This window comes from Protopterus annectens, chromosome 1.part0 (genome assembly GCF_019279795.1).
Source record: "Protopterus annectens isolate FY-2018-M chromosome 1.part0, PAN1.0, whole genome shotgun sequence".
Classification (NCBI taxonomy): Eukaryota; Metazoa; Chordata; order Ceratodontiformes; family Protopteridae; genus Protopterus; species Protopterus annectens.
In genome coordinates this window covers 1389069101-1389096862 of record NC_056725.1, presented here as the reverse complement: position 1 = coordinate 1389096862, position 27762 = coordinate 1389069101, and the positions used below count along the sequence as shown (strand labels likewise).

The following is a 27762-nucleotide window of genomic DNA, read 5'->3' as shown; positions in this document are numbered from 1 at the left end:
GTCCTTTAAAAGGGGGGGGTTTCATCTCCTTCAGATGCTTTCCCTTTCCCTCATACTCTTACCTTCCCTTCATTTGTCAAGGTTCTCAGTCTTCTTGTGTGGCTCTTAAAGGCATAGTAGTGGACAGATTTGTGACTTTATAGAAATTTGCTAAGGTTTTATTGATTGCCAGGAATACTTTTTCAGAGTTTCTTTATCTTCCAAGAAGATTTTCTATTTAGGTCGTATCATGTCTTTAACCACCTGCTTTTTAGTATGTGTGAAGCAGGGTAACAGGTTATCGCAGCTAAGATTCTTTTGTAAGTCATTGCTCTTTTTTATTCCCCCATGACATTGGCATCTTGCAAGGTCTAAAGCAAATAAATGACCTATGCCAAAGCCATGGATTAAAACTCAGCATGAATAAATGCATTATGGAAAATCATCTACCCAAGCATTGATAAAACAGCCTAAAGATTTGACCCCATAGATAGTCAGCTGGGAATGAGTGTATACAGTAATTTATCCCTCTTCTAACCTTTAGCTGAGATAGTAAGAAAATAATTCTGTGGCGCTCAACTCATAAGAAAGGTTATGGCATCCAGGTTCAAGGAAGTTATAGTACCACTGTACTCGTCTCTTATCAAACCCATCATTGTATACCTAGCCCCCTTTCACATGTACCAAACCAGATGCTTTCAACATTTTAACACCCTCAAAGGTTCCTCATCAGGAGAATCCAGGGTATGAATACCCAGATATTACTTTAGGGCCCCATCTCTGTTCTCTCCTACAGGTTACTGAGAGTTGATCTATGTCCAGCAAACAATATGTCCTCTGGTCCTGCTCTGATGGATCTTGCACATCCACAAAACAAACAGCACCAGAAATGCTAGATCCAAGGACCTGAGCTTTGCCTGTAACATAAATAGAACATGCTGGGGAGAATGATAAACCTCTCAAATGATCCTAGCATTATGGAATAAACTGCCCATCCATGTGAAGCAGAGTTCATCTGTGACTTTATTCAGACAAAACCTTGCTCATTGGATGGGAAATTGCAGTTCCACCCCTGGTCTGACTCCTATGTCAGTGATGCACTGAAATTGACAGTAAATTCATCTCCAGCTAGCGTACCTCCCCAACATAACCCTTAGCTGCTTCCTCAACAACATACCCCACCATAGGAGTCCAAGGTACTCTCAGAGAAAACTGGTTTGGGTTGCATGGCTAGGCTTATGACGACTTTGGTGGTAATTAGTGTAGTATAAACTTATGAATCTGACTTGAATGAGCAGAATTCTGCAGCTGAATTGAGATGCTGTGAAAACTAAAGTTTGATTAATCTGAAGACATTTTAATATCTCCTGCTACTTCATGATTGTTTGCTTCAGGATTGCAGGTTTCTGTATACTAAACAGTCTTGGCTGCTTTAAAGTGAATAGTTTTGATCTCTAAGAGGGCATTTCCTTTTGAGTGGTGGGCAGTATCCTAGGTAAAGGATTTTGGATGTAAGGTTACCTAGTAGAAAAGTAGTCCTGTTTAGCTGTTGGGAGCCAGTCTGTTAAGGGTACAAATTTAATTATTTTTAATTGTGTTTTTTTAGGTAGACACTTGAATATGCTGTTTAGGTTTATACTCTGTTGAATTCAGCCACCCCTGCTTGATTAACTCCAGAGTAGGGAACAAGTCTGCATACATTCCTTGGTGGGTCAGAGCCATCTTGCATTACCTTAGCCACAAAACAAAATTAATGAAGGGATTATTTTCCTCAATTTCACATTTGACACTAAAATGTCTTATCCACAGAAACTCTCTAGAGCTTTCTCCTGTACTAGTTACGAGAAAAATAAGTTTAAATTTTGATCTCAACCTTCTGAATTCTAAAACTTTGGCATTCTGCAGCTGGTGCACTAGTCTTTAATTACTTTATTCAAACAGTCCTTAGGATGTTTCATATTTCCCCAGTGCTGGTGGTTGTTTAGTCACTGGATACTTTTAGTTGCACTAGTTTGTATATGATGGAAAGAAAGCAGTACAGAGTGTGACTTCATGATATCTTTAACTGAACTCTCGAAGAATGTGACCCACATGACAGGCACCGCGAATAGTTGGATCATTAACATTTTAAGGGAATGTGTACTGTATGTGTAGCATAAAACATCAGTGAAGTTGTCATTTATCACTGATGTTAGTCTTGTACATGACATGGTTTCTCATTTAATTTCATAATTAAATGTATGTCAAGATTGCTTCTCTGAGTCCAGTTTAATCTGACCCTGTATCTTGGCTATCGCTGAGGTTGCCATCCTGTATTTTAATTTTTTTTTCTTTCTTTTTTAGCCCATTCCAGAGCCACAGGTAAAAAAATGCATACAGATTGAAGGATACTGGATACCAGTGGGTGACAAGCCTCCAGCAGTTGATGAAACCTATATTTTGACCAGCTCTGTTAGATTAAACCTGAAGGATCTCACTCGGATAGTCTCAGCAGGGTAAGCCATTTGTTTGACCTTTCTGTTACTAGTCTGCGTACTTTGTTCTTCAGTAATGCTGACTGACTCAAATTTTGCTCACCAAAATTTGTGTACTTAAATAATTTGGTGTAGTTGCGTCACTTTATAATATGCAAAATAAGCAAGATGATCTCTTCCACCATCCAAAATTCACACACTTTTTCTGACTGTGTCTTTTGATGGAGCCCTGGTGTGCACATTTTGGCTGCTTTTTTATAGCCCAGAATTGTAATCCCCACCCAAAAAAAAAAAAGTGTAAGTAACATATTTAAGACAAGTTTGCACTGATTAATTTCTTAGTAGCATTTATTTCTTTAAATTTATTTAAACAAAAATTTCAGAATCGTATAGTACAAGGTTATCCATAAGAGGTTAAGCAAAGACAAATCAGACAATGTGTACAGTACCAGAATCCGCATCTAACATATGCATTGCATACAGAGAAAGGAAATATTTATGCATAGAAACAGTTTACACATAGAAGTTAGTTCATTTTATGAGAATATGTTGGTCTCAGCATAGATCCTTGTAGTAAAATAGTTTTTTTGTGAAAATAAGAATTGCTTTTAAGAAGAGGGAAAAAATAATTAATATTGTAAGAAAGATGTACTTAGGTGTGCAAACTGTTTTAATGAAGAATCATAAGTGAGGAAAGGAGTGCAGTCAGGATTTGGTCTAGAGATGAGAAGAAATGTTATTTTGGAAGCCAGCCTGGCGAGATTCAAAAGCATATCCATTTTTCTCTCAAGTCCATAGATGTTTACTGGGCTAACGACCACAAGGGCTTTTGTAAAACTAGCAAAACATCCCGAATCTCTAACAAGTTTCAGTACCATTGATAAGTGTAAGCAGGGATTGGGAGATGAGACCTTTTCAAGCAGGGAGCCTGGGAGATGAACCATTTACAAGGCTACCTGTGTTAATTTCAGACAAAGGTTCCAAGAAAGGGATGAATTTCCTCTTCACCGTCCAGTTGTCCAAGATACACTTGAATTGGGTTAGGGAGGAACTTTGCTTCACATGGATGGGGAGTGAAATTTTAATGCAGTTTTTAAAAGGAATTTCCATTTTGACCTGTTTGTGCTAGAGGAATGAAGTTCCACATTTTTGATTCTTTGTTTGAGGATATGGAGTTCCCTGCAGAATTGTAAGATTTGGTTATGGCAAACAGCGACTTGTCTTTCAGGGTAATAGTTGCATGTTTTTTTGGGGGTTAGTTTTCATTTCATAGGATCATAGGAGGTTACTAGTCTAATGGACCTGGGGCCCTTACAAGCCTAGCCAAGATTTGATCCACAAAATGAAACCTCAGTCTGCAGTTGTTACCCCTGTCAGTTAGGGACACAGGTGGAAGTCCTGGGACAAATTTGTGGTTTCCCATCCACTCATCAAGGTTGCGCTTGAATATGGTCAACCAAGTGCTCTGTTTGACATGTATGTGAAGTCTATTCTAGAGATGGGGCAGCCTGTGGGAGACTACCCTGTCTCTCCAGCAGATTTTGTTGATGTATATTAGATTCTGCCCTTTTGAGCGGGTAGTGGGTGAGAAGTTAGACTTGCGTATGTAGAGGATCTCTAGTAGGGCAGGGTCCAAGATTGCCTTCTAGGCGAGAGACAGCTCACCCCTGATCAATCTGTATGATACTGATTAGAGTGATAGTGATTTGAGCCTGTTTGCATATGACAAGTGTTGGAGGGCATGGATTCTCTGTGAGGTATTTTAATGGCCTTTCCAGTTGGTGCAGATGTTTAGAGAGGTACATACTAATTGGGGTGTTATACTCAATTACTGGTCTAATGAGAGAGGATGCAGTCCCTTTACTTATGAGATGAACCAAGTAAAAGACTTTTTTGACCACTGCCACTACATGATGGTCGAATGTGAGGTTATGAACCTGAGTGCCAAGGTTGCTCACCACAGGTTGTGTGCTTGGGGGGGGGGGGTTGCTGTTGATGTGGTAATCTGTAGGGGTGTTTTTGCCGAACGGTATAATACATTTTTTTGCTTTTAGCTTGAGGCCATGACTTTGGCACCAGTCATTAGTTGCTGTGAGACCTTCTTGCAGTATACAGGAAAACAAAGTTGAAACCAGGAACTGTGAAAACAGAGGTTTTTCAAAAACCAAACCTTCAGAGCAACCAAAATGCAAATAGCACACTCTGGCTGATGACCAGGAGAAAAAGTACCTCTTCCTTATCGAAAAATAAATCCAAGCAAACGTGCTAAGGTCCAGACAAAATGCTTTGAAACACCTTCCTGCAGTATGTTAACATCATTTGGGGAGTCAATGACAGCACCCAACTTACAGTTGTCTGCTGACTTGGTCAGCCACAGGCCTTTTGTCTTTGCTTGGACCTCTTAGAAATAGATGTTAAAAACAGTAGGGCTCCCAGGACAGATTCCTGGGGAACTCCACTAGTGACAGATCTGCTGTTGGAAATGGATGTGCCTATTTTGACTTTGAGGGTCCTGTTGTTGAGCCAGTTGGCCACCCCCCAAAGAGATAGGGATCTATGCCAAGTTGTGTTAGCTTTTTGATGATGCCTGAGTGGGAGATTGTGTCAAAGGCCTTGGCCAAGTCAAGGTAAACTATATGCACTGAATTCCCTTCATCCAGGGCCTTGGTGACAGTCTCAAAGAAGTCAACCAGGTTCAACAGTCAAGATCTGCCCTTGATAAATCCGAACTGGGTGGGGTCAAGTGTTATGAGATTGCCTATGGTCCTTGTTTGAGATCCATAATAATATGCTCCATGGCTGTAGAGATCAGACTTGTCAAGCTAATGGGGCAGTAGTTTCCAGGGTCAGAAGTGGCACCACCTTTGTGCAAGGGGATGGCAATGGCAGTTCTCCACTCTGCTGGAATGAGGCCTGTACTTAGGCTGTGGTTGAATATGGTACTCAGTGGCAAAGCCAGTTCATGCTTGAGATGATGCAGAATACATCAGGTCCCATGGAAGCTGTGTTCTTTGTCTTGGATATAGCCTGTAACACTTGATCTATGGGGATATCGAAAGGTCGGGGGGGGGTGGAGAGGGGGTGAAGTTTGCACTGAACCTATCTGCTAGCAGGTTGGCTAACTCATCAGGATCAGTTTGAGATACTGTTAAGTACTAATACAGAACAAACCTGGGCTTTGCCATGAAGGTTCCTGATGTAACTGAAGAAGACTTTATGGTTTCCTTTTGTTTTGGAGGCTAGTTTCATTTCTTATTTGGCCTTGGAGGTTTTCACTAGCGACCTAATTTGCTTGTTGAGGCTAAGGAGGGAGTTTTTCCAATTTGGAATTTAACAGCTTCTTCCTTTTGTTGTAAAGCCTGTTGATAGAGGATGTCCATCAAACAGGTTTGTGTTTCCTTGAAGAGCAGGTTTTAGTTCTATCGGTTATGGCTGAGTCCATGTAGTTGCACAGGTGCTTTTATATTGCCTTGGCGTACTGTTCACCATAGTTGTCTGCATCCTGTGAGGGGGGGGGGGGTCACTGGTGTGTAGTTACAGATGCCCTCCCTTAGGAGGTTGTTGTCAGCTTTTGAGAAGTTTTTTAGCTTGATTACAACTGGGAGGGTTGGGTGGGATAGAAACTTCGAATGAGACAGTCAGATGATCTGCTCTCACCAGGGAACAACTTCCTATGTGAGTGGTGCAGCAGTCACCCATGGTGAGAACCAAGTCCAGAATGTTATCTCTTATGGGAGACAAGCTAGTCTAGTGCATTAGAATTGATAAATTCATGGAATCGAGAGAGTGCATTAGTACAAGAATAGTTCACCCATTCTATGGTGAGGTAGTTGAAGTCACCAAGGAATCAGGATGTTAGGGGGTACCTTGATTGAGTCGAGTAGATCCAAGTAAGGAGAGTGGGCGTCCTGAGTCATGGAGGGGGGTTTATAGCTAGCTGTAACTTGGATGGGTATCTTGCCAACTGTCAGTAGCACCTGGAGTAGTTCCAGTGCATCATGCTTACAAACCAGTCTGGAGATGTGCCCATCCTTAATGAAGATAGTCTCCGCCACCCGTAGTGTTCCCGACTTCATTTTGGGTTGGAATGTGTGGAATGAGGTATAGTCTGGTAAGACAGGGGGTGCTCTCCGCAGCCATGAATCAAGTTTCTATGACCACACAGACAGACATCTTCCAGTCCAAGAAGAGCCTCCAGTGAGTCAATTTTCGGGTTAAGGCTCCTAGAGTTAAGCAGCATGACCTTCAGTTTGCTTTTTGACAGATCTTTTATGTTGGAAGGTTTGTCTTTGGGACATTGCCTAAAAGAGTCACAGTGAGGGAGGTGAGAGCCTTGGCCATTAACCAGAAACCCAGTGGTGACAGGTGAAGGCCATCTCTGGTGAAGCATCGAGGCCCGTCAACTATGTCATCTCAGGCAGACCAATACTAGATCCCCTTGGAATGACACCAGAAACTAAACCAATTTTTTGAAGTCTGTTATTTTTAGTTGGTATTGTATCATTCTTGGTGAAGGTAGGATGCTGCTTAAGGCTAGAGTCATACCTGGGGGGGAACACATACTCAAGAGTTCACTCATGTCTCTCCATGTAGTCCAGGGAGGTATGTCTTAAGTTATTCACACCAACATGGACAATGGCACAGTCATACTTGTAGTTGTTGTGGAGAGACTCAATTGCGTGCTTGATGTGGCGGATTCTGGCACCAGAGAGACAACTGACCGTGACCTTCTTCTCGAGCCTGATGAGGGGGACATTGGTGAGTTTCACAGTTAAGTCATCAATGACTAGTATGTTTGGTTTATTATGTCTTGTGGACTGTGATGGTTTATTGTTTTGCCTTATGGGCTGTGTTTGTGAGACACTGGTGTGTTGTCTGCTGTGTGTGATGTGTTTGGTGTGTGTGGAATGTTTGAGTGTGTTTTGGAGGTCTCTGTTTAGGTAAGCTTTTATTGAGGATCTTTGCGTGTGTGTGTGAGTGCGCATGCACGCTCTCTGCTTGGCGATGTGATGCGAGTGGTGATTTGTATGGCTTATTCAAGATTTTGTGTATAGTCGCAAATTGTGACAAAGATAGGTAGTGCTAGACAGTTAAGTTCCTTGAGTGCTAGACAATGGTGTTGACTGGTAGTGATTTGTGGCAAATCTGTCAGTTTTGTTATAAGATTGATCTACCTTTGCCAGTAATGTGGCTTGCAGGTTACTGAAATGGGGGATGCATACAATAGAATAGACAGTAAGTAAGCAGACGCTGTACGTTTTTTGGCTTCATCAATGTGGAGTGATTTTACTGTGTGTAAGGAATCTAGTTTCTGGTATCTTCTTTATGGCTTTGTTACTGTGTTAAAATTTCACTTGGTCATCAATGATGACATCTAAGAGTTTAGCTTGGTGGACTTGTTTGAGCTTAGTGTTGCTAACAGATTATGGTAAAAGATGCATTTTGGTTTGAGAGGGGTTTGAGGATAAATAAATTGTTTTATTGGTAGTAAGAGTTGATTTGTTTAGTCAAGATTTACCAATGGAGATTGCATGTTGGGTTGTATGTTAGTTTTGTTAGTATTTTTGCTAAGCATGTTACCATAGTCATCCGCGTCTTTCATTATAGTGGCTTGTTTGCTAGCATTATGAAAATTATTAATGAAGAGGTTATAGAGCAGGGGACCCAATATAGAACCTTATGGGACTCCTATTTTTACGGGGAGGAAACTAGTGATATCTTGCTTCTGTTTGTCTGCCTGTGCTCTAGTGGAACTATGGAACCAATGTAGAGTAGTATTGGCTGGCCCTATATTAGAGAATTGGAATAAGTGTTTCATGAGATGTGGTATTAAAGGGTTTAGATAGGTCTATGCAAAGTGTGAAGATTAGATTAATATCCCTTTCTTTGTGTGTTTACAGTAGACTTGAAAGGAAAGCAGAATAGAAGTAGTGTTGTGACAAGGCCTAAAGCCTTGCTGGATAATTGATTATCTAATAAGTAGTTTAGAAGCGGAGTATATATGCATACCAGTATTTTAAATTGGGGATAAAATGGCTATTGGTCTATAATTAGAGAATTCCAGTGATGTCTCTCTTGTGCAGGGGGTAGTAAAACATTTTTAGAGATGGACTGATTTTATCAGATTGGAGATGGGATGGGCAGTGGCATCAGGTGCCATTTCAGGGTACTCTGGAGGTTGTCAGGTACAAGTGTAGTAGATTTCAGAAGACTTTTGTTGCAGTAAGGACTGGTTGGAAAATGAAGCAATTATGCAGATTTGGGCATTTCAGTGAAGATTTGATTTGGAATGTGGGTTGCTAATAATAGATTTGACTTAATTCAATGAAATTGGTATTTGTTTGCTATATTACTGTTTTGTTTACATGTTTGAGGTCAGCTGTGTAGCTTGACCTGGTTATAATAACTTGGTAATAGAGATCCAGAATGGTTTTGGATTGTTAGTTTGAGCTTTGGAGAGTGGAGTAGTCATTTATTTGTCTTTTTTAATTAGGTACTTAGGTTTGTTTCTAAATAGGGTTCATAGGTAGGTACTAGGCTATTGGCCCTGGTGGGTATATAAGCCTAGCCAAAAAGGTTCCCTGGCTTTCACCACCCAAGAAAATTATTTTCCTATGCCTCCCTGTAGAACATTGCTGTGGAAGTGATCCCCGGGGTGAATTTTCTATTTGCAATCCAGCCGTCAAGATTTTTCTTAGAGGGCCACTGAGGGAGCTCTGCTTGACATGAGTGGGTAGTTTGTTCCAGAGTATGGGAAGTCTCTGGGACAGGAATCTATCCCTCCAGCATGTTCAGTTTATAGTGGTGACAAGGTTTAGGTCCCTGGAGCATGTGGTTCGCAGGGTTTGGGATTTCTTTAGGTGTAGTATGTCCAGCAGCTCTGGGTTTGACATAGCTTTGTATGTTAGGCAGAGAATCGCCTCTGAGTAGGTGATATGCGATGGAGTAGAGTTCGAGTTTTTTGAGACAGTCTGCATATGGCATCTGTTTGAGGCCGGTAATCCTCTTAGTGAGGTATTTCTGTGGCCTTTCCGATTATTGTAGGTGTCTTTTGAGATGCATGCCAAACAGACCATTGTACTTTAATGGGTCTGATGAAGGTTGAGTAGAGAGGAACAGTAAACTCCTTTTTTTCTAGATGAGAACCCTTTTGTGATGGTGTGCCACGTAGAAGGATTTCCTAACTACTGTGGCAGTGGTTGTCAAAGGAGCCTACGTTTCCACCTGTGTCCCAAGATCTCTTGTCACACTTTGGTTCTTGTCTCATTTTCGGTGGCAGTTCATGGGTATAGTGTTTTTCCCAAAGGGGACGACACTGCACTTCTTGGCATTAAGATTGAGGCCATGACTTTGACACCAAGCATCGGTCTCTGTGAGGCCCTTTTGTAGAATGTCTACATCATAAGTTGAGGCTGTTACGGCTCCCAGTTTGGAGTCCTCTGCGAACTGTGTTAGCCAATGACATTCTGTGTTGGCTTGCACTTCAGAGAAGTAGATGCAGAATAGGAAAGGACCCAGGACCGAACCCTGTGGTATTGCACTGGTTGCTGGTCTTAAGTCGGACTTTGAGTCGGCTACCTTTACTGTGTGGATTCTGTTAGTGAGCCAGTTGGCCACCCATCTTTTGACACAGGGATTTATGCCCAGTTTAGTGAGTTGATCTATAATTCCAGAGTGGGGGATGGTATTGAAAGCCTTGGCAAGATTCAAGATAGGCTGTGTGCACTACCTTACCCTCGTCTGCGACTCTGGTGTCTGTTTCAAAGAGTAGACCTGATCTACCTTTTACAAACCCAAACTGAGTGGTGTCCAGGGTTTAGAGATTACCTATGTCTTTTGTTTTTAAGCTCCATGATGATACGTTCCATGGCCTTGCAGACCAAGCTCGTCAGGCTAATGGGGTGGTAGTTTCTGGCGTCCGTGGTGGCACTCCCTTTGTGGGGTGGGATAACCGTCGTGCGCCATTCAGTAGGCACTTAGCCTGAGGTGAGGCTATGATTGAACATGGTACTTGGGTGGGGTGCCAGTTTGTTCTGTAGTTCGTGCAGTACACAGCCTGGGATGTTGTCTGGTCCCATGGATGCTGTGTTCTTTGCTTTGGAGAGTGCAGTCTTTACTTGTGCATCCGTGATTACAGGGGCTTTGCGTTCTTCCAGTATTAAGATGGGCCCTTTGGAGGGTGAGAGGGGGGTAAAGTTAGCACTGAACCTATCTGCCAGGTTGGTTCTGTATATTTAGTGCCATTGTGCTGTAGCTCAGAGCAGATCTAAGTTTTGCCATTGAGATTCTTGACATAGCTGTAGAATGCTTTGTTGTTGTCTTGGGAATCAGTGGCGATTTTATTTTCTTAACTGGCTTTGGAGGATTTTGAGGGATCTCAGCTTCTTGCTGAGGCCGACCAGGAAGTTCCTCCAATCTTGGGATTTTTACTCTTTTTTTTGCAACAACTTCTTCCTTCTGTTGTAGAATTTGTTTATGGCAGGGGACCACCAAATTGGCTTGCTTTTTTTGGGTGAATAGCGTCTTGGTTCTGTTGGGGATGGCACGATCCATGCACTCGTGTATGTGCTTATACAGTGCATTTGTGTAAGATTCAACAGTCCTACCTCTATTTTCCGTCTGCATGGGTGTCGTGAAGTTTGCCACTTCTGTCTTAAGAAGCATGTAGTTGGGTCTGGAGTAGTTTTTGACAGTGGGTTCTTTAATGGGGGTGTGGGGGTAGGATATAGATGTCAAGGGTGATTAGCTTGTGGTCGTATCTGACCAGCAAGGTGTTGATCTCTGGCGTGGAACACCGGTTACCCATGTTGGTGATGACCAGGTCCAGCATATTGCTACCTTTGGTGGGGGTGTGGACAGACTGATCCAAGGCGCTGGAATTTATGAATTCCAGAAAATGTTGAGCGAATGAGTTGGTACATTCGTTATCCCAGTTGATGGTGGGGTAGTTGAAATCGCCCATAATTAAGGTATTGGGTTGTACCTTAATATTTGCCAGTATCTTAAGAAATGAAGAGTGGGAATCCTGGGGCATGGTGAGGGATCTGTAACAAGCTACAACCTGGATTTCAGTCTTGCCTAGTTTGTTGCACTTGGATAATTTTGGATGCATTATGTTGAGCAACTAAGCCTGGAGGTGTGGATATCCTTAATGAATATGGACACGCCTCTGCCTTTAGTGTTTCAGTCCAGGTTAGGTGGCCGAAAGGTGTGGTATGAATTATAGCCTGGTAAAGCAGGGGTGCTGTCTGGAGCCTTTAACCAAGGTCTCTTGTCACTGCACAGATGTTGATGTTCTCATTTTAAGATGTGCCTCGAGTGAGTGCATTTTGAAGTTTAGACTTCTAGCATTGAGTAGCATTACCCTCAGAGTTTGGTTGCTTGCATCTGTTATGGTGGTGAATTTGGCATTTGAACCTTGCCTAAAAAAGGCACAATAGGGGTGGCAAGAGCCTTAGCTGGTAGGCGGAATCCCAGGGACGATGGGTGCAGGCCATATCTGGCAAAACATCGTGGTCTGTCAACCTGGTTGTCCCAGGCAGACAGATACTGGAGCCCCTTAGACTGACACCAGAAGCTTAGCCAATTGTTGAAGTCAATAATTTTGTCCTTGTACTGTGGTATTATTCTGGGCAATGACAGGATGCTGCTCAGGGCTAGGGTCATACCTGCCTGGGCTATAAGATCCGATTTGGAAGGTGGAGTTGTTTATTTGTCCAGACCTTCCAAGCTTGCTTTGTCGGTCTCATTTTATGAAGTGTTTCTGTTGTCAACCAAGCTAGTCATCCAACTAGAGCAGTGGCACAAACACATAGCACATTTGCCTTTGGTGCAGAAGGCTGTGGGCTCTAGATTGATTGTTGACACTGCAATGCAGCATGGGGGTGTGCGTACTCCTGTCTGTGCTGTCCTTCAAATGAAACAATGGTGGTAGCTCAGGTGGATGCATTAGATCCCATGACACCTACTGAAAACAGTAGGTTAAGTTCCCCAAACCCCTAGCCAAATTTCTCCTAGTAGTATACATACTACATCGGGTCTCCCCTGAAAAGAGGCTTCTAGCCTAGACGGACTAACCAGTCAACAAAGAATAAACAAGTAAAAAAAAAAAAAGAAAAAAATGGGAGCTGGGTTTGATTTGTCTCTGCTAGTTCTGGTGGGACTAGCAAGTTAAGCATATTTATTTTTGCTACTTCATTGTCTATTTGAAGAGCCCTAACAGAGATTGCCAATTATATTCTTTGAGTATTAATAAAAGTTTGAAAGAAATTGGTTTTCTTAGCTGTCTGAAGAGATGAATTTTAGAGCTAGTCTTTGAAGTTCTGACAGCATAAATCAGTTGATGGTCACTAAGGCTCTCTGATAAGGTGCCAGTCAGAAATAATGTTTACATCACCTAGTATGATAGTTTCATATGGAATTTTGGATGGGGTCCAGGATTGCATTTCCTCAAGGATGACTATATTATATGGTGAGACACGTAGCTGCTATTGCAAATTTTTATGAGTTGTGTTATAAGGGATTTTGAATTAGGGAATGTTGGAATAAGGTGTGGGTAAAGAAAAAGAATGATTTTTCTGTAGAAAATTTGACTCCCAACGGTTTTCTTTTTTTTTTTCTTTTTGATTTGATCTAATCTAATGGTGCTGTAACTAAGAGGTAGAATTTCTTTCTTTGGTTTCATTGTGCAGTCAAGTTTCAATAAGTACTAGTATGTCTGGGGAATGTTGGATTATCCAAGCATGAAGTTGAAGTTTTCTTTATAGACATTTCTCAGAATGATGTGGAAGAGACTATAGCTAGGGGAAGTGTGGCTGTGCTAGTAATGAGGAAGAGTTATCGGAGGGTGTGATGTTTACATCAGCTCCAGGATGACTAGGGCCTGGATTTGGGTGTACACCATCACATAGTTCATAGGGGGTTACTAGACTAATGGCCTCTGGGGTCTTTACAAGCCGAACCATGTAAAAACCTGTGTACCTTAATTCATTCCCTCCAATACAGTACTTTTGAGTATGTACCTTTAACACCCATTGGGTGTGGCTTGAGCCTTTAAAAATGAAATTATCACCTTAAAGTTCTAACAGATATTCACTGACAGAGGTCAAATATTAATACAATTGTGTTTGCCATCATGTATACTTCAAGATAAAATATTCTGATACCTTGTATGTAGCATGGTTTTGAAATTAATACAAGTATGAACAAGCAATATTTGATGCTTAGAGGTGTCAGTAGGAGGTAACTGCAGATGCACCTGGAGGTGTCACTCGGATGTAATGAGCTAATTGACCAAAGTTAGATGGTCGTTGTTAGAGCAATTCTATGATCAGTACCAACTATCCATGTCCATGAAAGAAATAGGTGCTACCCTCTGGGTGAATTTATGGTCACCCATCCAGTTGTCAAGGTTGTGCTTAAATAGGGTCATTGAGGAGCTCTGCTTCATCTGATGTGAGAGCTTGTTCCAGAATAGTAGTGGCAATCTCTGGGAGATAAAGCTCTCTCTCCAACATGTTCTGTTAATGTCACAGGCTAGGTTGTGATCCTTGGTGCGAGTGACTGTTGTCCCATTTGATTTGCTGATATGCAGCATTTCCATTAGGGCAGAGTCAGAAACTGCTTTTTAGGCCAGGCACAGGTCACTGTCAGCAGCCTGTATGATACAGAGCACAGTGATGAGGCTTTCAGTCTTTTCATGTAAGTCACATTTTGGAGGCCCTGGATTCTCTTGATTGGAAACCTCTGTGATATCACCAGGTACTGCAGATGTCTGGTGATCGAGCTTGTTGAGTGCGTGTCCCAGGCAGGTATGTCCCTAGCCTTAAGCAGCATTTTACCATCACCCAGAATAATGCCTCAATGCAAACAGAAAATTATTGACTTAACAGCTGGCTTAGTTTCTGGTGTCATTCACTGGGGAATCCAGTACCTGACAGCCTGGGATGGACATGATTGACAAGCCACAGTGCTTTGCCAGGGATGGCCTGCATCTATTTCCCTTGGGCTTCAGGCTCCTAGCAAAGGCTCTTGCCTCCCCCATAGTGCCTTGTTTAGGCAATGCCATGAGGTCAAAACTGCCAACATCAAAATTTCATCAAAACTTTAGTTAAAGGTCATGCTGCTAAACGCTAGGAGTCTAACATGAAACTGCACTCATTGCAAGCATTCTTAACCCTGGAAGAAGCTAACATTTGTGCGGTCGCAGAAATTTGGTTCAAAGCTGCGGAGAGCACCTCAGCCATATCAGGTTACTCATCCTGTCATTCATTCAAACCCCAAGCCCTGGACAGCAAAACAAAAGGAGGTGGAGTTGCAATATATGTAAAAGACAAACACCTCTAGGCTGGTCAAACAGTATGATGCCCAGGAAATACTCCAGGAGCAGTTAACAATTGACAAGACCCCTCTTCAAATCATAGCTAGCTGCAGGCCTCCAACTCTGACTCAAGATGCCCACTCCACCTATCTGACCTCTCTGAATCTATCAAAATTCAGCCCTCTACCCTGATGCTGGACGACTTTAACTATCCAACCATAGATTGGAAGGAAATACTCATGCCAAAACACACATGCCCAGATATTCTTTGATTTCGTCAATACAAATGCCTTGGACCAGTTGGCTGACACCCCCACAAGAGGTGAAAATATCTTGGCCTTTGTATTAAACAACATGAGTAACCTCTGCAGCATCCCTACAGTGTCATCATCCCTGGTAAGATCTGACCACAAAGCAGTCACTTTTGAAGTCACCATCTCCCCCAATCCCTCAGCTAGATTCAAACAAAAAAAAAACTTCTCCAAAGCTGATAACCTCCTGAGGGGAAGGTATAAACAGCTTTGCAACTCTCTCACCCTCCACAGAAACTGCCACATATGTCCAAACTTACACCAAAGTACTATATGAGCATTTATATAGCTGCATGGAATCCGGAATACCAGACAGGATGAAATCATTCTCCTCATGAAAGAGTAAACGTGTCTAGTGGACATTTACAATAAATAAACTCTGTAAGAAAAGGAAAAAAATTGTTGTCCAGGACCAAGGAAGGAGTAGGTGTCTAATTGGAAGCAATCTCTCCTTAGCCTGAATACATAAGAGCACTAGTGAAATCATTGAGTCCAAACTGGCCACATCTGCTAAAGGTAGTCCTAAGGCTTTCTTCACATATGTCCGCAGTCTTAAGGGAAGCACTCAGATCTGCTCAGAACTGGTGGTCAAGAACACCACATTCACAAACGCTGTAGATATAGCCAACCTGCTGGCAGACAGGTTCAGTGAAAACTTCACTTTTGTGTCCCCCCTATCAGTAAAACAGGACATCCCAGTACCTGCCCCCCTCCCTTTATCTCTAGGGAGCAAGTAATCACTGCCCTCTCAAAGGCAAAAACAGTCTCCATGGGACCCAATAACATCCCAGGCTGCATCCTACATGAACTCAGGAACTTGCAGCACCATTAGGCACCCCTGTTCAACCAAAGCCTGAGTACTGGCTTCATTCCAGCCAAGTGGAGGGCTGCTAAGTTCATCAATTTGCACAAAGGTGGAGCATCCACCCATCCAGGAGCCTTACTAGCCTGATCCTGCAAGGCCATGGAGGGGATTATAGATTATCATGGACCTCATAAACAAAGGGCATTGGCAACCTCTAGACACTTGCTCCCACAGAGTTTGGTTTTGTCAAGGGGATGTCATGCCTTTTTTGAGACTGTCACCTAGGCCATGAATGAGGGGAAGACTGTGCACACTGCCTATCTTGACCTGGCCAAGGCCTTCAATACTATTCCCCACTCAGGTGTGATAAACTCTCTCAACTAGGCATTAATCCATATGTTACCAGATGGGTAGCAAACTGGCTAACTGATAGAACCCACCTAGTCAAAATAGGGGAAGCCACCTCAAGTAGTTGACCCGTAACAAGCGGTGTACCCCAGGGATTGGTCTTGGGGCTTATGCTGTTTGGGATACACTTCTCAGAGGTGCAGGCCAAATCTAGTGGGCTATGGCTGCCCAAGTTTGCAGATGATTGCAAGCTGGGTGCTTTCGTCAATTCCCCCTAGTGATGTGGACATTCTCCAAGGGGTCTCACCTAGACAAATGACTGGTGCCAGAAACATGGCCTTAAACTGAATGCCAAAAAAAAATGCATCATCATCCCTTATAGGGAGAATGACTTCCCCACAAATTATCACATTGGTAATAAGGCATTAAGCATGCACTCAGTCGTGAGGGACTTGAGAACCCAGGTTGATAGCAAACTGACTTTTGACCACCATATTGCCTCCGTTCTACGGAAAGCTTTCTACATGGTCCACCTCATTAGTAAGGTCATCTCATCCAGGGACAAGGTGGTCAATAACATCCCTGTTTTCTTCCCTTATAAGACCGATTATTGAATACAGTGCCCCTTTCGGCATGTAGCTCACAAAGCACATGCAGCAGCTGGAGATACCACAGAGATGCCTCACCTGCAGAATCTAGGGCCTCAAACATCTACCCTACACAGGTAGGCTAAAAGCCTTGTCCCTCTACTCAGTCTCCTATAAACTCCTCAGAGATGACCTCGTTCTGGCATACAAAGCAATCTCAGACCCCGCCCTGATGGGAGTGCTGCATATCCGCAAGTCAGGATCCACTCAGTAACCCACATGCGCAACTTCAACCTGGTATGTGACATCAGTAGGACTTGGCGAGACAGATTTGTCTCGGAGCTCCCCCGTTTATTGGAATAGACTCCCTCTCCACGTAAAGCAGAGTACCTCATTAGCCCTTTTTAAGCGTAACCTGGATAACTGGATGGGAAACAGAAAATACACCCCTGGGATTCCACCTATGTCCCTGCTGGACAGTGGCATATTGTGCTGACTTGTTGGAACATGGGCTAAATTCTTGGCTAGGCTTGTAAGGGCCTCAGGGCCAGTAGCCTAGTAACTTCCTATGATCCTATGGGGAGCATTGTACCCAATTAGTGGTCTGATGAGGGTCAAGTACACCAGAGTTATAACCTCCTTAGTGTGGGTGCGATAGCCTTATTTGTGAGATGCCCAATGTAGAAGGCTTTCTTTACCACTATGGACATATGGTGATTGAAGGCTTACATTGCTATCAACCTGTGTTCCCATGTTTTGCAGCACTGGGGTTGAGCTTAGACAGTGTGCATTTTGTTAGTGAGCTAGGCATCAAATATTGCTTGTTCATATTTCCATCAATAATTCTAAAACAGTGCTATATACAAGGTTTTAAAATATTTCATCCTAGAGCTTACACAATGGCAAACTCAACTGCATTAATAATTAATTTCGTTTTTTTTCCAGATAAATAGATATTAACGTTTTTATGATATTAATTTATAAAGATATAATTTTCACATTTTTCTAAATACCTCAACAACCAAGTAACACAATTCAGCCTCTGATGAAAGCTCTCAACTAGGTGAATAAAGTGTGTGTGTGTAACTTGACTGGCTGATGAGATACTGTAAGTTATTTACAAAAAATTACAAATGTAATAGTTACTGTATTTTCTGTGACTTACAAAATTTGGTTCAAGACCTAGAACCTAAAGAATACTACCACTATAAAAACAGTTTTAAGTGAAGAGTTTGTCATTTATACTTTAATATAACCCCTATGGTTCCAGAGATATGAACATTTGTTTGAAATGTAATGACATAATTTGATACTGTCAAAAGACTTGGGCTGCGCCCATTGGAAGCTGGAGTGCAAACTTCCTGTGCTCCATTGGAGTGAGTGAGTTGGAGAGTGCCAAGTGGTTCTGCTAGGTCTTGTTTTAGATTGCTTAGTAAGCAACCTGGGATGTTATCTGGTCCCATAGAGGACATGTTTTTGGCCTTGGAGAGTGCTTGCTTGACCTGTTCTTTGGCGATGCTCTGTAGAGAACTGGTGTCAGTAGTGCTTTGGGGTATGGCTGGTGGGGACGGGGGGGGGGGTGAAGTTATTGCCAAATCTGTCAGCTAGCAGGTTGGCAGTTTCCTCGGGTTCAGTGTGAGTGGTACCATCCACTACAAGTTTAGCACACAGCTGGGCATTCCCTTTAAGGTTTCGGACGTAGCTAAAGAATGCCTTATGGTTGTCTTTAGCTACAGTTGCTAATTTAGTCTCGTAACTAGCCTTAGAGGACTTTACAAGATATCTGATTTGTTTGCCCAAGTTGTGGGATGGTATTGTTCCTCTGAGTAAGTTCCTTGTTTTTCTTAGATATCAGTTTCTTTCTTTTGTTATACAACCTGTTTATACTTAGTCCATCAGGTTGGCTTGTTTATTTCAGGAGAACCTGGTTTTAGTTCTTTCAATTACAGCTGAGTCAATACATTTGTTTAAGTGGATATATAGGGCATTTGTGTACTCTTTTGCATAAGAGTCATTGTTGGCTGTGTTAGCAGGGGCTTTGAAACTTTTAATACCGTTGTGTAGTAGTCTATAGTTTGCTTTGGAGAAGTTTGTTTTTTTGCTCCTGTGGGGGTGTCAGGTCTGATCTTTACTTCAAACAAGACTGATTCATGGTCTGAACTTACAAGGGAGGGCAACACACAGGGGGTAGTGCAGTGCCCCCATGTTGGTGAGTACTAGGTCTACAACATTTGAGCCCTTTGTGGGGGTGCAGACCAACTGTTAAAGGGCATTTGAATTAACAAAATCCAGGAACCTCAGAGCAGTCATGTTTGTGCTCATGTAAGTTGCCCAATCGATGGAAGGGTAGTTGAAATCTCACTTGACCAAGGTGTTTGGCTGTATACTGAGCAATTTTAGCAAGCTCTTGTAGGTTTTTCCTGGTCCATGGTGGGAGACCTGTCGCTAGCGATGATGTGGTAGGATATTTTGCCAGTAGTTATTTGGACCTGGAGTAGCTCGAGAGTTGTACTGTATTACCAGTCTTGAGGTGTATTTGGATTTAATGAAGATGGATACACCTCCACCTTTGGTTCTTTCACACTTGTTTTGAAACGTGTGAAAGGCATTTTAGCCTTTACAGCTGGGATGCTGTCTATGGTCTTGAACTAAGTCTCAGTGACTGCACAGACGTCAGTATCTTTCAAGGTGAGGAGTGCTTCCAGGTAGTGCACTTTACTGTTTAGGCTCCTTGCATTAAGCAACATGACTTTGAGTTTGCCTCTAGTTGATTTCTTTACGTCAGAAGGTTTGTTTTGACATTGCCTAAAAAAGACACTATGAGAGGGGCAAGTGTCTTTGCCAGTATCCAAAAGCCTTGAGGAGACAGGTGAAGGTAATCCCTGGCAAAGCAGTGTGGTCGGTCGACCATGTCTTCTCAGGCTGTCAGATACTGGATCCCCCTGGAATGACACCAGAAGCTAAGCCAGTTATTGAATCGGTCACTTTTCATATGTATTGTGGCATCATCCAAGGTGAAGGTAGAATGCTGCTTAGGGCTAGGAACATACCTGCCTGGGACATGCATTCTGAGAGATCAGTCATGTCTCAGTTCATATAGTCCAGAGAGGTACTTCTCAAGTCATTCACTCCAACATGTACTATGACAAAGTCATAATGGTAATTGTTGCTGAATAACTTGAGTGCATGTGTGATTTAACAGATCCTGGCACCCGACAAGCAGCAGACTGTGATCACCACCTTGTCCGTCCTGGTGAGGGGGACAAATTTGTGTCTCACTATTGAGTTACTTGTGACTAGGACATTAGGTTTTGAGGTGTTTTGCATTAGGAGCTTAACTGTTGAGACACTGATGTGTGTTGTGTAGTGGTGGATACTGTTCATATACTAGCAGGAGTAGGTTGTTTGCACTTGAGAGGTCTCTGGTATTTTTGGTAGGCTGTTACGGAGTATCTCTGCATACATGGGTTTGTGTCTTGCCCTTATTTTGTGTGAGTGGAGTTGTGTGTGTGTGTACTGGGAACTTGTTTGATGTCTTGTTTGTTACTTGAGAGGATTGATTCTAGTTTCATGGTATAGTTATATCTCTCACATACTGTATTTGTTTGCTTTAGGAGCAAGTGGTTGTCAGAAATACATGAGGCAATTGCTACATTGTCTCAGGATGCCCATGTCTGTTAGGTTGGCGGGAGAAATGTTGGGAAGCTGAATGTCCTTAATAGCAGGCAATTCTTAAGTACCAATTTCTGAGAGGGCAAATTTGATTAACTATTGTTCTGGGATTAAAAAGGAGACTTATTCTATAGAAGATCAGGGGTGGAAAGTGAGGTGACAGTGCTCAGCAGAGTTGCCTGCAGTGCAGAAATGCACAACTGCATTGCTCACAGAGCAGCAGGGAACCTGGGAGGGTTTCACTGACTGGTGTCTAGGAAAAAAGTTTCTAGGTTTTTGCTTCTATATAAGGCACCACTTACCCCTGATGTTCATGTTTCACTGTTGCAGTCATCACATTTGGCTTATCCCTGCCAGGGTAGCCTTCAGTCAGCCCGAATTCCAGAGGCTTAGTATTTCTGCGTTGGTTGCCGTCGCTTCAGATCTGACGTCAGGTCGTCAGTAGTATAAAGTAAGGCAGCTGACACCATTACATCAGCCTTTCTTCCGAGGAGCCCGAAGCAAAGCAGTTCGCATAAGTGTTGGTCGGCCGCTACCCGAGTTTCATTTCCAAATTGAAGCTGAAGTCTTCTAAAGCTAAGTACCCCGTAGGGGATCCTTTTTTCCTGCTCTAACCGATGTCAGAAAAAGTTAATTGTCTCGCCTGTGGAAAGCAAATACCACACAGACTTTTATTCTTACTACGTCACTTGCTTAGGCCCAGACCACGGTGTCCCTCGCTGTCACTTTTGTGCTTTGTTCAATGCCAGAACTATATGTTGTTCGACCCTTATTGTAGCTAGATATTTTTGCTTACAATCCTCTACTTCTGATGTAGCTTCGGTAAGCCATCCGACAGCAGATGATCTGAAAAAACATAAGGATAAAGACAGAGACAGACCGCACAGGTCAAAACCTACTGACGACACTTCAGTTAAGCTGGTAGTCAGTTCTCCCGTCCTCAGTGAGGAGCTTTCGCAGCCCCTGATGCCCACTTCTGTGGATTCGCAGGCTGCTACCGAGACCCTTTTGGAGTCTGGTATGCCGCAAAACTCTTCGACTAAGGATCCTGCAGTTGTCTCTACCTTGGATGGGTCTGGAGCCGCTAAGCAGGCAGTGGCTTCTGAGGAAGTACTTTGCACTACCGATTCTCGACACAAGCTGACAACGACTTTCGCGTCTATCATTCTTTTGGAAACTACCAAGTTTCTAAGGCCCAGGGTATGAACCATACCTAAGAACCCAACCCAATCTCCGGCACCCGCTTGCTTGCCTCAGTATCAAATGTTTAAAATGGCGGAAGACCTTATAATGCTGATAAGGGGAAGCCAAGCTACCCCTTCCAAAAGGAGATTTGTCCTCAGTAGTTTTATCTGTACAGGAGTCCGATGACTCTGATGCATCTGAATATGAAGATGCAACCCCTCTCTGCATAGGAGGATTCTGATGCAGAGGAATCCATCTCTTCAGTCTCTCTACCCAAAGATTTTTCCTTTGGGGAAACCCTTCATACTTTAAGGGAGCATTTCCAGTGGGAATGTCAGGACTGCCCTCAGTCTAAAAAGAGACTTGGGGAATTCTTAGATCTTCCACAGCACAGACCCTTGGCCATTCCTTCTGTCCTGGATGGTTGTGGATGATGTTTTTATGGAATCTGCTTTGACTCCTGACACCCTCCCTCCTGCTCCCAGGAACCGGACAGGTATTAGAGTCCTTGATTCTCATAAATATCTTTTCAAAAATCCTACTGCTGATCCTGAGGTTATTTTTCAAGGGCCTAAAGGAATTAAAGCAACTTCTGCTAAGAATCCCACCTTATTCCCGAGCATTAGACATATGGGGTAAAAAAGCATACACCTTTGCTACTCTTGCTGTTACAGCACTTAATTGTCAGTGCCATATGCTAAAATTTCAGCAACATACCATGGAGCTCCTCAAGCAGAAAATATCAACTTTTCCTGCTTGTGCAGAAAATAGTTACAAGAGTTAATGCATTCTGCAAGTCAAGTAACTAAACACCCCTTACACTCTGGTTTTGATGCCCTCGAAGCATCTTGCAGGGCAGCAGTCAGTGGTTCTATTCTTAGAAGGAATGCTTGGCTTAAGGAACAGCCCTTGCCAGACCGTGTCAAATTGGCTGCACCCTTGCAGAAAGACAACTTGTTTGGCACCAAGGCAGAGGAGGTCTTAAAAAAACGTGGAAGAAAAAGCTAAATCTATGCCGACAGTTCAGGATTTGCTGCAGGTCCAGCCACCCAGGTTCAGTAGGCATTGCCCCTCCAAGCACTGGTCCTTTCCTGCTCCCTCCAGGTCAGTTCAGCCCAGACCCCAGGGAAGCAGACCCCCCCCCCCCAGACAGCCACAGGGAATGCAGAGATCAAAGCAATGGAGTTCCTCCACTTCAAAACCAGGGAGTGCAAAGCTCACCCCGTCATGGTAAGAACTCACTATGACTTTCCACTTCCACCCCCATCCCTCTGCCCACCTGCACTTGCCCCTAGGAGGAAAACTCTTCTTCCACGCAAGCACCTGGGCCACCATTACCAACGACCACTCGGTCCTCACCATAGTGTCCCAGGAATGCACATTTTCTTTCCACACACTACCAACCCCAAAAGGGTTCCCAGGTCTTCCTCCAAACCAGCGGGCAACCCCAAAAAGGTTCCCAGGTCTTCCTCCAAACCAGTGGGCAGAGGCCAAAAAGGAAGTCCTTTCCCTGCTCTCTGAGGGCAATAAAGCATGTTCCTACAGAACAGATAGGCCAAGGTTTCTTCTCAGTGCTCTTCCTGTTACCGAGAAAAGAGGGCACCTGGCACCCTGTCCTCTCTCCATTCTAAACACCTTCCTGGTGATACCAAAATTGAAAATGCTTATCCTCCAGCAACTACCTATGCTCTCCAAGAATGCTTGGCTAGCCACTCTAGACCTAAAAGAGGCCTACCTCCACATCCTAATCAGGGAATCATGCAGGAAATATCTACGTTTCAGGGCTGGATCTAATCACTTTCAGTTCTCTTTGCTTCCCTTTGGCTTACCTATTGCTCCCAGAGTTTTCACTAAATGTCTGGCTCCCGCCCTTGCTTTTTGCAGGCAAAGAAATATTCAAATTTACCCATATTTAGACTGCCTAATTCAGGCAGACAGGAAAAGCTGCTCAAGCACCTGGCCTTTGTACAGGCCCTACTGACCTCCCTAGGGTACACTATCAATGAAAAGAAATCCAAACTAGTACCCACCCAGAAGATTGTTCCTGGAGCAAGCCTGGACGCAGCATCCCAGATGGCATTCCTTACACCAGAAAAGCAAACTTACCTGACAGCATATTTCTCTCAACTAGCCTCCAGACCCCAGTTGTCCGCAAGGAAAATCCTGCAAGCTCTGAGGTTCATAGCATCTTCATTCTACTCATCCCATATGCCAGACTGCATATGAGAAAACTTCAGTGGTGCCTAAAAAGCCTTTGGTGTCAACACACTGAAGACCTGGTAACTCTTATACCAATGATTCCTTGCCTAAGGAAAGATTTTCTTTGGTGGGCAGCAGTATGCTACCACAACAAGGGACTACCCTTCTCACCTTCCCACGCCTCCCAGACTCTCACCACAGACGCATCAGACTATGCCTGGTGTGCACACCTGGATGGCAGGTGCATACAGAGCCGATGGAGCCCAATATCAAATACATCTGCACATCAACCAAAAAGAGATGTTAGCTGTCAACTGTCCAGCGCGCATTGACAGCTTTTAGGCCCCTTCTCTCCCCAGGGGCTCTTCTGATCAAAACAGACACCACGATTGCGATGTGGTATATCAACAAGCAGGGAGGGACTCATTCCTACCCTCTATGCAGGCTCGCCATGACCCTTTGGCACAGCCTCAGCCATGCAGCTACACCTCTTAGCACAATTCCTGCCAGGCTCTCTTGACTCTCTGGCAGACAACTGAAGCAGAAATCTTCTGGACCCACATGAGTGGCAGCTAGACCAACGAACCTTTGCCATCATAACTCAGAAGTGGGGTACTCCGAAGGTCGACCTCTTTGCTTCCAACTCCAACCATCAGCTCAGCAAGTTCTGCACCATGGACCCTCACTGCAGGGCCTGGAAACTGGATGCCCCATCCTTCCAGTGGCACAACCTCTCAGTCTATGCATTTCCCCCACTACCTGTCATTACCAGGGTACTGCTCAAAGTAAGGGAGGAAAAACCAAGGACAATTCTGATTGCTCCAGACTGGTCTTGCCAGCACTGGTACCCACTACTGCGCAGCCTGTCCCCTCTGCCACCATGGCATCTCCCTCAGACTCCAACCCTCCTGACACAGAGGGAAGGAGAATTCATGCATCCCTAATTGCAGACCCTCAATTTGACAGCCTGGCTTATTCCCTAAATACTGAACAAGCTGCCAATCTCAGTAAACAGGTTCTAGATGTTATACGTGAGGCCAGACGCCCCAGCACTAGACAGTCTTATGCAGACAAATTGAAAAGGTTCTGCACCTGGATCCAGGCTAAGGGAGCCGATAAGCACAGCCCTCCCTACCTCTCAGCCTGGATTACCTACCTAGCTGACGTGCTACACAGTGATCTCTCCTTTTCCTCGTAAAATTCATGCCTTTGCTATCTTTGCTGATTTCAACACTGAGCACCTACTTTTCTCACACCCTCTCATAAAACAGTTCCTAAGAGGGGCTAGCAATTTTAGGCCGCTCAGAAAAGCACCTACCCCAGCTTTGGACCTAAACTTTGTTGGAAAAGCTCACCCTGCCCCCCTTTGAACAAGCAGCTTCAGCAGAGTTAAAGTTTCTCTCCTGGAAGACAGCCTTGCTTCTGGCCATCACTTCATCTAGAAGATTATCCAAGCTACAAGCCACTCATGGCTGTAGAGCTCTTCATCATCTTCCATGCTGACAGGGTGTCCCTCAGGACTAACCCGTACTTCATGCCAAGGACGGTGTCCAGTGTGGCTCTCAACCAATCCATTTGCCCACCTTTTTCCCTAACGCTCAAAACAAGGGGGAAAGGATAGTGCATTCTCTAGATGTGCACAGACAGCTCAGATTCTGTCTAGACAGGACTAAATCATTCAGAAAAAGACTGATCAATTGTTAGTCAGCTTTGCAGCAGGAGCAGAGGGCAAAGCCATATCCAAACAAACTATTTCCAAATGGATAGCATACTGCATCCATTTCTGCTACAAGCAACATGGGAAATCTCCCCCTAAGGGGTCAGGACTCACTCTACCAGAGCAGCCTCCACCTCTGCAGCTTTCCTCAGAGGAGGCCCCACCAGGGACATCCTGGAAGCTGCAACATGGGTATCTTTTCACACCTTCACCAAGCATTTCCACCTGCCTATCTTTTCCAAATCCAGGGCAGGCTTTGCCACTTCAGTCTTGCAGGACATTCTAGCCAGCCCTTGTCTTCTTGACTGCCTCTCCACCCTTTTCCTCAGCTTTGGGAATCAACCCAAATGTGATGACTACAGTAGTGAAACATGAACATAGTACAGTTGTGTACACTTACCATAAATGTAGATGTTCAAGTGTATTCACTGTTGCAGTTCTGGTTACCCTCTCTCATAGGTTCATAGGTTCATAGGTTTATACTAGGCTATCTGCCCTAAGGCATTTATAAGCCTAGCCCAAATTATTGTGGCTTACGCCACCCCTTATATGAAAAAATACTGTGCCCATTAGTTTGTTGTGCCTCTGTCCAGCAGTGACACAGAGAGATGATTCCTGGGGTAAACCTACGATCTCCCATCCACAGGTCTAGATTTCTCTTGAACAGAGTCAGCGAGGTGCTCTGCCTCACATGGACCGGGATTTTATTCCACAGCATAGGGAGTCTCTGAGTGATAAATCTATCCCTCCAGCACGTCCTATTTATATCCGTGCTAAGGTTTAAGTCGCTTGCTCTAGTGGTTTTGGTGGATTTGGATTTTTTGAGGTGGAGCATGTCCATTAATTCCGGGTTGGACATGGCCTTGTATGTCAGGCACATGTCACCTCTGAGCAGACGGTATGCGACTGAATAGAGCTGGAGTTTCTTCAATCTGGCAGCATATGACAGATTTTGGAGTCCCTTTATCCTTTTGGTGAGGAACTTTGGGGTCTCTCCAATTGCTGCAGATGTCGGGTGAGATACATCCCGAATGGGGCATTGTACTCTATCATTGGTCTGATAAGTGAAGAGTACAGGGGAACAATGACCTCACTAGATCTGGATGTGAATCCTTCATGATCAGGTGGGCAATGTAGAAGGTCTTTCTAACCACTTTAGCAATGTGAGTGTCAAAAGAAAGGCCACTGTCAACCTGGGTCCCCAGGTCCCTGATAACCTCTTCTGTGCTTAGTGGATTGCCACCTATATGGTAGCTTGGGGTTACCTTGTTTTTCCCAAGGGTATGACTATACATTTTTGGCGCTTAACTTCAGGCCATGGCTCTGGCACCAGCTATCTGTTTCCGTGAGTCCCTTCTGAAGGATATCCGTGTCCGATGCACTTTCCACTATGGCCCAGTTTGCAGTCGCCTGCAAACTTTGTCAGCCAAAGTCCTCCCATGTTGGCCTGTACTTCTGAGAAGTAGATGCCAAACAATAGGGGCCAAGGACCGAGCCCTGTGGGACACCACTTGTGACCGGCTTGGAGTCTGACACAGCGCCAGCAACTCTAACCCTGTGGGTTCTGTCCTTAAGCCAGTTTGCAACCCATCTTGTGACATATGGGTTTACATTTAAGCTGGTAGTTTTTCTACAATACCCGAGTGGGGTATTGTGTCGAAGCCTTTGCAAGGTCAAGGTAGGCTGTATGGACTGCCTTTCCTCATCAATGGCCTTGGTGACTGTTTCAAGAAGTCAACCAAGTTCAAAAGGCATGATCTTCCCTTGAGTAAGCCAAACTGGGTCGGGTGCAATGTCTGCAAGTCCCTATATCTTTGTTTATGAGCTCCATTATGATCCTCTCCATAGCTTTGCAGACTAGACTTGTTAAGCTTATGGGGCGGTAATTACCAGGGTCCGTGAGGCACCGCCTTTGTGGAGTGGGACCACAGTTGCCGTGACGCCACTCCTTGGGCACGTACCCTGTGGTAAGGCTGAGATTTAACAGCCGCCTTATGTGCGGGTTTAATTCCTCTTTTAGCTCGTGTAGCACACAGCCGGGGACACCATCTCGTCCCATTGATGCCCTTTTTTTAGCTTTAGAGAGAGCAGCTTTCACCTGCATTTGAGATGTCCGGGAGGCTACACTCGGCTGGGATAGTTATCTCTCCTTTAGGGGAGAGGGGT

General features: G+C 44.0%; 1 protein-coding gene across 1 annotated transcript in view; it reads left to right on the top strand.

Moving 5' to 3' along the window:
- The window catches only part of MDN1 (midasin AAA ATPase 1), a 3484183-nt gene that overhangs the window by 969542 nt on the left and 2486879 nt on the right, over window positions 1–27762 (top strand). Inside the window, exon 23 of the mRNA XM_044071809.1 lies at window positions 2323–2474. Coding sequence (XP_043927744.1) covers window positions 2323–2474 — 152 coding nt within the window. The remainder of the gene's footprint in view (window positions 1–2322; window positions 2475–27762) is intronic.